The sequence below is a fragment of the Ostrinia nubilalis genome, chromosome 4 (genome assembly GCF_963855985.1).
Source record: "Ostrinia nubilalis chromosome 4, ilOstNubi1.1, whole genome shotgun sequence".
Classification (NCBI taxonomy): Eukaryota; Metazoa; Arthropoda; class Insecta; order Lepidoptera; family Crambidae; genus Ostrinia; species Ostrinia nubilalis.
Genome location: NC_087091.1, coordinates 3,280,473 through 3,289,706, shown reverse-complemented (window position 1 = coordinate 3,289,706; position 9,234 = coordinate 3,280,473). Strand labels below are relative to the sequence as shown.

The 9,234-nt window shown below is 37.6% G+C and overlaps 1 protein-coding gene across 1 annotated transcript; it reads right to left on the bottom strand.

Moving 5' to 3' along the window:
* Nucleotides 1-1,518: 1,518 nt before the first annotated feature.
* Nucleotides 1,519-8,416, bottom strand: LOC135071426 (proton-coupled folate transporter-like). The gene is made up of 8 exons (XM_063965214.1): nt 8,337-8,416; nt 7,449-8,263; nt 6,853-7,012; nt 6,313-6,414; nt 5,118-5,255; nt 3,753-3,836; nt 3,002-3,158; nt 1,519-1,948 (listed from the first exon to the last, which is right to left on the bottom strand). The coding sequence occupies exons 2-8, from the start codon at nt 8,223-8,225 to the stop codon at nt 1,801-1,803; spliced, it is 1,566 nt and encodes a 521-aa protein (XP_063821284.1). The 5' UTR covers nt 8,226-8,263; nt 8,337-8,416; the 3' UTR covers nt 1,519-1,800.
* Nucleotides 8,417-9,234: the final 818 nt, after the last annotated feature.

Sequence of the window (9,234 nt, the reverse complement as noted above, 5' to 3'; positions counted from 1 at the left end):
TTTTCAATAATCCATAACATTAGTTAACAAAATCGACATTCAAATCCTCTCCAATCAATCAGAAACTTTCAGATTCAGAAGTCGGAAGCGGTACTAGTTAGTCGAACTTGTAGAAAGCCCTCTTCTATAAAAGCTCGAAGGGAGAGTGAGGAATTTTTGAGAGCTACTTCAAAATTTCCTCCGCTTGTTATTTGTTCTTGGTATTTACCTCGGCCAGTGCTAGAGGCACAATCTGAAATATTCGACGCAAAAAGTTGAGAGTTCAAATTCATTATTTCTATGTGAAAGCATACACGAGCCTGGAATATAGAGAATGGCAACATTAGTTTTTTTAACTTTATAAAATCTGTTTGTTCTTATTAGCTACATATTCTTATGTAGCAAAAATTTTTGTAACATAATAAATAAAAGAGTTTCGAATGGAAAGAAAGAAGTTTAGAATATTTAATTATAAAAATATGTTCTTTATACCTAAGTTGTCTATTAAAACAGAGTCCGAGATATGATATTGACCATGGAAACCTTTCATATAATTCAATCCATCCAGCCATCGGATCAAAATGGTTTTTTTTCCGCGTTTTACAGGTTTGGTTTTTTTATGGGACAGGCAGGAGGCAAACGAGCAGTTTATTTTAATATTTGAAAATTCGTACTTGGAATATTGGATCCAGCTGAAATGTATTCAGGAAACAGAGCTGGCGCACTACATACGATCCAAATCCGTAAAAACGACAGTTCAAAATGGCCTAAGCTAAGGTTATTCAGGGTTAAATATAGTACCTATTTGACCTACCTACTAGGATAGAATATAGACTCAAAACTACATTTTAACACAAACTTCATTGTTAATTTATTTAAGATCACTAATGAATTAGGTTAACCTTAAAGTAATAAGGTCTTTATTGTGTATGAACAAAGGTTACAAGGGTTCTTATAAATAGGTTACAGGCATCTCTTAGTTCTACCTTTTCAGGCGTATACACTATATACCTTAAACATAATAACAAATACCTTAGAAACTTTCAATCACTTAAAATTAAGTAAACTTAACTACTTAATACGTGTAAATCAGCCTACTGAGTATGGGAGCGGCACGGGAGTTTTTTTTAGTAAGTAAGACTTCAGATTTTATTCAGATTTGTAAGCACTGTCACGTCATAAATGACAATGTCACACCTCCCATACATCAAGTACTGATTCAATTATGCGCTATACTTATTACCTATAGCAACTAACATTATACATTAAAATACAAATGAATGAGACCTTTAGAAACTTATCTAAATACTAGCGGCCGCCCGCGACTTCGTACGCGTGGATCCCGTTTTACCCCTTAGGGGTGGAGTTTCATAAAATCCTTTCTTAGCGGATGCCTACTTCATAACATCTACGTGCATGCCAAATTTCAGCCCGATCCGTCCAGTGGTTTGGGCTGTGCGTTGATAGATCACTATGTCAGTCAGTCAGTCAGTCACCATTGAGTTTATACATATTTAGATTAATACAAATTAGATTCTAATACTAGCATCCCGACATAGCCCGCAGAATCGCTAAAATCAAGTGGCAGTGGGCGGGGCACATAGCTCGCAGAGCTGATGGCCGCTGGGGCAGAAAAGTTCTCGAGTGGCGATCACGGGCTGGAAGACGTTGTGGGCAGGCCTCCCACTAGGTAGACCGACGATCTGGTGAAGGTTGTGGAGTTTCCTGGATGGGGGCGGTGCAGAACCGGTCTTTGTGGAAATCCTTGGGGGAGGTCTTTGTCCAGCAGTGAACGTCATTCGACTGAAATGAAGATTAGCATCACACAGGTAGTTTTTCTTCAGCACACTCAATGCTACTAAGCAAAGAATTCTTCCTACAGTTCGTTTCTATGCTGGTTTCGGGTTGCTTCTCGCAGGCTGGCTTTTCATCTTCTCTAGGCCTTTTCTTTCTTTGGAGATAGAACCATCTGTTAATAGAGTTAATTATTGATAGTATTAATATAAATATAAAAGCTACTTTTAATTAACTAGTTTTTGACAGCGACTTATAAGCCATCACCAAACACATATTAAAGTATAAAAATGCGTAGGTACTTAAATAAATTTCACTAACCTTTCTTTTCTTATCTAATATGACTACAGAGATAAAAAATCAAGTTAAATTTTAATTGAGATTAACACATCAAGCAGAACTATTACGCAATAATTATGTCATTTATATCATTTTACTGCAATTTTTAGACAATTTAGAGGTAATGTAGACAATTTATGAAAATTTCAAGTTTATTAAGGTTTATGCGATACAGCCCGCTGTCAGACATATTATGGCTTAGTTGCACTAACTTACTTTAACCGTAACTACAACAATAACCGGTGTATTTTTGTATGGAGTTTGACAGATTTCTGACGTTTGTTATAGTTGTAAGATGGTGTAACTCAGCCTTAGAGGCACATTTTGAGTACCACCATCATCAGATCATCTCCACTAGCTAATTTACTAGAGGAAAATTTGCCTTATGTATTATCTGGCATAAAAGAAAAAAAAAGTTTTAAATAAATAAATAAATAAAATGGAGGATTTGACCTACACTTCCCACGCTAGCCAGACGAGTTGGGGAGGCCTGCAGCGGCTATTCTCAAATGCTATTTACGTAGTTTCAGGTCTATCTGTCACCGTCGCTCATATTAATAATATCTGGTTTTGCGTGAGAGGGATAGCAACATTCGAAACATCGGATAACATTCGGGGTAACCCCGCTAGCTACCACCTTACCTAAGTCTGTCGCCATAACAACAATTATAATAATACATAAACAGCATTGTTGTGTTCCGGCAGTTAGAGGTAAGATAGCCAGTTCCTCCGTAGTTGAGGATTCCGGGTGAAGCTCGCTACCACCTACCACCTTCGGCCTGATCATCACTTACCATTAGGTGTGATACAGGCCAAGAGCTTCCTCGTTGTGGATAAAAAAAAACCCCGCGGATGTTGTTAAAATAAACGAACGTAACCCTATACTCACGAAAATATTAGTATCGGTGGTACAGTGAGCACAGTGCTGACGTAGAACATGATGCCCGCGTCTATCTTGAGGGTCTTCATGTATATCCACGAGTAGATTGGACCGAACGTCATCGATGTCAGGACTTCCATTAGGTTGAAAACTGCTGTCATTTTCCCTGTAAATGTAACACGTAACAATGAAAACTGTTATAATAATATCTCATAATACAGTTTGACAGAATTTAACATACTAGGTAATTAGGTATATCTTAGGCTGGGTTGTACCATCTTACTTTAACTTTGACAAACGTTAAAAATCTGTCAAACTCCTTACAAAAAGCACAGGTTATTGTTACGGTTTAAATAAGGTGGTGCAATTCAGCCTAAGTTTGTCTGTGTTAAAGAATCACGAGAATTGGAAGAAACAAAAAAGCAAAAAAAGCAAAGAAAAAAAACAATTATAGACAAAACAAAAGCGCAAACCAAGTGAACACAAAGATATTATTTATTTTTACTAAAATCATTTCAGGTGATATGTTACGTAAGGGTCAATTTTCCGATTTTCACTCAAGCAGCTTTCAGTAATAAAGAATAGAATCAATAGATATTCGAATATAATTATATTCTGAACACGAATATTAATATAGCCTGCAGATAAAAGTTATGCGGCGATTGAAAAATCTGCTCTCAAAGTGAAAATTCAAAATCATGCATATTCCCCAGTGATAAGGTTGCAATTCACACGAGTTTGAGTTTAAGTGATAACTTACCAAGCTCATCGCTCGAAACTAATTTAGATGAGATCGATCTGAGAGCCGTGAAGGATGTGGCGTTGAACATCTCGACGGCGACCGCTGCAAGATAAATTTAGGTTCGGTATGTTGATACGGGACGTGATCAGTTGAAGCGAAATGTGCGTTTCAAATTTGGCACTTATGAACGTCAAAAATAGCCCCTAAATAGATACTAATAGGTCCGCAACATACGTACTTCTTGATCATCATCATCATCATTTCAGCCAGAGGACGTCCACTGCTGAACATAGGCCTCCCCCAATGATTTCCTCAATAGCCGGTTGGTAGCGGCCTGCCAGATACTTCCTGCTACCTTTATGAGGTCGTCGGTCCTTGATGTTTGCTAAAAATTCAACCATTTTATAGCATTATGCAAGTCATTAATTAAGACGTTTTGTTTCCTTAAAACTGTAAATGAGACTTTGTATGTGCTCATTAATCTGAGCGCAAACATAGATACTAGAGATCGTAGTTATTTACTTGAAAGCCATTAAACACATTTGGAAAAAAAAATGGAATGACTTTGTTTGCTTAATAATTGATTTCCTCTGTAGTTAGAAGAAGAAGAAGAAGAGAAGCATTAAGAAGACTGCTCTACTAAATGCTTCAACCAGACCAACGCGTGCAGATCGCCATCGCGCCAACTGTCATGGGTCGCGCGACCTGTCATTGTAGACAAGAGCTGGTGAACGCCAGACCTACGTCATTTTATAAAAGCTTAAAGTTTGTCAGCGTAATATGCTCCAAATATAGGATAGAATGTTGGTGAATCATGAAGTTTGGGTCATCGTGGCTATGGCAACTATCCTAAAAAAACTGTCTGGCAAGGAGTTAGAACTTTCAAAACTGTCTGGCATACATAAAAATCAGATTTATGGTATAACGTAAGTAGAATTACAGTCTATTGAATATACAGAAAAAGCCACCGTAAAAATTAGGCTTACGTTATAGCATAAAAGCTGATTTTTATATAAAATATTAGGCCAATAATTAGAAGTAGTTTTCTCATCAGCCAGACCGTTTTGACAGTTCCAACTCCTTGCCAGACAGTTTTTGTAGGATAGCTGCCAAAGCCACGATGACCCAAACTTCATGATTCACCAACATTCTATCCTATATTGGGAGCAAACGCTGACAAACTTTCGACTTTTATAAAATGACGTAGGTCTGGCGTTCTTAAGATCTTAGTCTATTGGCCTACGATCGCGCTGGCGATGGCGATCTGCACGCATTGGTGTGGTTGAAGCTTTAATCTTCTGATAACTAATAAGTACTTAAAGTCAGTTTCGCAAAGCTAGCTCAAATCGTCGAAAGTAGGTTATTTTTCAATTGAAGCTTTACCTAGATACATTTCCAGGGTATTCCTGGCGAATCCAGTGGCCAGTGCTCCGACGATCTTACTCGTGTTGGAAATGAGCCCCAATGTCGCATCGTGCCACTTTAGACGTCTACTGAATATGCTTATTGAAATGAGCGCACCTGAAAAATTAAAGTCCAACATTTTAGGCTCGGCGCAAATGGGCCACCGACAACAACCACCGGTGGCCAGCGACGGCGACTTAACACACTTTTTAATATATTTTGTACTAGCGGCCGCCTGCGACTTCGTACGCATGGACCTCGTTTTACCCCCGTTAGATAATAATATCATGACGATAGATGGCGCTTTTTAGACGTCTTATTTATTTTTTGAAATTTATTTGTTACATATCGTCATAAATTATAGCCTATAATATGTTAATCTGGGTTATAAACAATAATACTGTAAAGTTTCAACAAAATCCGTTGATTAGTTTTGCGTGAAAGAGTAACAAACATCCAGACATCCAGATATCCAGACATCCATACATCCATACATCCAGACATCCAGACATCATGACATCCAAACTTTCGCCTTTATAATATTAGTAGGATAGTGGCGAGTTGCGGACACTACTATAACTGCAAGTGGCCGCCACCGGATACACGTGTGCGGAGCGTCTATACAAAATATATTAAAAAGTGTGTTAAGTCGCCGTCGCTGGCCACTGGTGGTTGTGGTCGGTGGCCCATTTGCGCTCAGCCTAGGCAGAAGTACCTATGACTTTAACGCCCGTATTCACAAACGATGCTTGCTTAAGAGAAGCAGCAAATCGAATGCACAGCGTTGAATACTCTGTGATTAGTTCGTGTGTCACCCTGTGCGTCCACGCGCACTGTGACACCTCATAGTAATGTTTGTGAATACGGCGGAAGATGCAGTTCATTAACTGAAGACAGTGGAACTGTCTTTAACTTCAACTCGATAATCAGTTTTGGACCATAATTTAATAGTCAGTTCAAAAGTTTATATTACCCTATATTAGTCGATAATTGAATTATACATCACTAAAAAATTCCAAGTAGGACTGTCCCATGGGAATCGAACTCAGAACTAATTGAAAGAGTCTACAATCCTTCCTTTGCTTTAAAAGCCGTGGAGGTCTCACTAAAGCTGAAAATAAGTCGTGTAATCTAATATTTAGTTATTTTATCTTATAAAACATTATGACAATACCCAAAAAGTGCACGCAGATGTAGAATGTATTGTAGAAGCTGTATTTCAGCGCGTCCCAGTTGAAGCGGTATCGAGTAAACAGATATCGCGACGTGAATTCACCTGTAAAGAAAAATTCATAGTCTGTCAGACGACTGAGTGACGTATCAGAAATTCGAAACCGGGGAAATTTTTGAAAGGAGCTCAATACGGGAAAATAGCATGTCAAACGTGGATACTTTGCAAGGTAAGAAATAGGGCCTATGTTTGTAAAAGTATTTTGGCAAAGAAATAAAATGTTTTAAATGAAATTTCTCATTTTGTTAACTTAATCACGTAATCAGCTTACTTATAGATAATAGAAGAAAGATCAGCTCAAATTTTTAATTTAACTTCTAGCAATTTAATTGTATAATCCCCTGAGCTCCGTCCGAGAGGATTGCGTTACGATCCCTATGTTTATCCGTCCTGTTTACATAGATCAACGGTCGCAAACATTTAGTAGCAAACATACATCCTTTCTTATTAATATCATCTAGGATCAGGATAAACCATACATACCGTAAGCCGGCCCATATATAAACGCGATGGCCGCCAACACCAAAATGGACTTTGTTCTCCGGTGATTCGGGCCCTTTTTGAATGTGACTTGGAGAGTGTCCTTAACGTGTTTCACGTCAAAAAAGGATTGCAGGAATCCGTATACGCCGGAGGATTCCCTCTGTAATTACGTACAATGAATGTCAGGCTCACAAGTAAATATTCTACGGATGAACGATAAAAATTCGAACGATTTGTGGATAATAAAGACATTTTGCTGTATGTTACAGACATAAGCACCTACTTCATTTTTACAGCTAATGTTTAAGTATTGAAACGTGTTAACTTTGTAACGTTACTATTATTGTTTACACATTCATGTTTCAAATTGATATTGTTTTGCAATGTTAGACAATAGCACCTTAACTTATCAGAGACGTAGGTAAGGTAATTAATGTAGGTCATGACATTTTGATATGATAGCTAGCGTGTGCATTGGCGCTCTAATATCAAGAAAATTCGTTTTTGAATTTATAAATTTAAAAAATAATGTACAGGAGGCACCTATCTTATGTGCGTTGAAGTATTTGTAATATACAAGTAAAATACATTGTTACCTTTTCATTTTTCTCCGTCACTGGTCGTTCTGGGTCCTTAATATTTATGAAACCATAACTGATACTGAACAGATACAGCCCAGAACTTAAACTGAATACTCCATAGTACCCTATGTGCTTCAACAGGATGCCACTCAAGGCGGACCCTATGGGCCCTCCAGCAGTGAGGCACAAGTTCGCTACACCCACTCTGAATGTCCTGGACTCCTCTTTGGACACATCGCTGATGTAACTAAATGCCCCCATGTAGGTTGTGATCCATCCGCCAGTTATAGCAGGGAAAAACGCCTCGAAAAACACAGCCACCTGAGCAGGCACTTCTTTAAAGTAATACACGTTCAGCATATTGCTCAGACAGACCAGCAACTCCCCAATAATCGGCAGCAGAATGCATATCTTTCGCTTCCCTGTCCGATCACTCCAAGCTCCCAAGAAGAGTATCAGAAAACTGGGGATCACTGTCAAAAGCACATTCTTCCAGCTCTCCATTCCTGCTACCAGTTCTTGGACTGATGTCTCCTCCTCCAAGTATTCAGTCCCATTTCTGACGAGGAGGGCGTCGCACACCTCGTCCGTATAGTTCATATTCACTCGGCATGCTTTATCCAAATTCAAATTCTGTGTTGCCAGTCTCGAAAGAACGTTTGGTATGACGTAACATGCTAGAGTAGGCTCTAAAGTTATATTCTCCTTGACGTGTTGTATTTTCTCCCTTAAACTTTTTTTCTTTGGCGGATTGGCTTTAGGCTTCAAAGGTACTTCTTCAACCAGTACCATTGTTGATGAATAAGATGAGTATGAGGGATCTTGTGCAACTGAGGATACCGTAATGACATCTTGATAACAATTCAAATATTAGCAAAAGATAGACGTAAATAATCACCGCACCTGTTAGTATGGAGTAAACATGTTCGATATAATTATAACTCTGCAATACTGTGTCGAAGATAATATGAATCGCATTGGGGTAACCTGTAATGTTAGAGATAATGTTAATTAAATAAATAATAAATAAATGAATGCATGTATTCTGAAATTATTCAGATTATTTTGATGTCATCATTTTAGCATATCTAGCAAATTATTAACCCCTTAACCATTATGAAACAAATAAGTAGGTACCTATCAATTAGGTAGAGACTCCAATCTATTCCTGATTTTACGAGTGTCATTATTTATTGCATGTCTATTTCTCAATCATAATCATCATAATCACCAAATATTTCTCAAAATCAAATTGATTATGGTAAAATTATTTTTGATAAGCTTGTTTCCATTACACAAACCGATTTTACTTTTTAAATAACAACACTCTTTGTACAGCACAATGCAATACTTTCGAAGAAGGCAATCGAAAACAAATTGCACTTTAAGAAAACTAGATATAGTCGTAAATCTCGCTTTCTCAATAGAATGTTGCATGAACAGAAACATCTGAGTTTCAAAGACAGAGCGATTCTTTAGAACTGTGTGTAGCGAATTTCGCAGTCGCAGGTTGCAACTGTTTTGATATTGATTTAATTTTGTTTTTAGTAGGTACCTACTTTCTTTAACACCTTTGCTGCGGCAGTAACTTTCTAATACTTTCCATTCCTTCGGTACAAGGTCAGTAAACCTGGTATTAAAACTTACATTGTGGCGGCACAAGGCTTAAAGACCTTGTAATATTTAAGATATATTAATTTTATTTTTGGCTTCATGTTAATAGATATTGTGTTTTTTTTCTTTGAATATTAATAATAATGCATTTATTGACATACACCTGAAGGCGTTCGTGAATAACTTG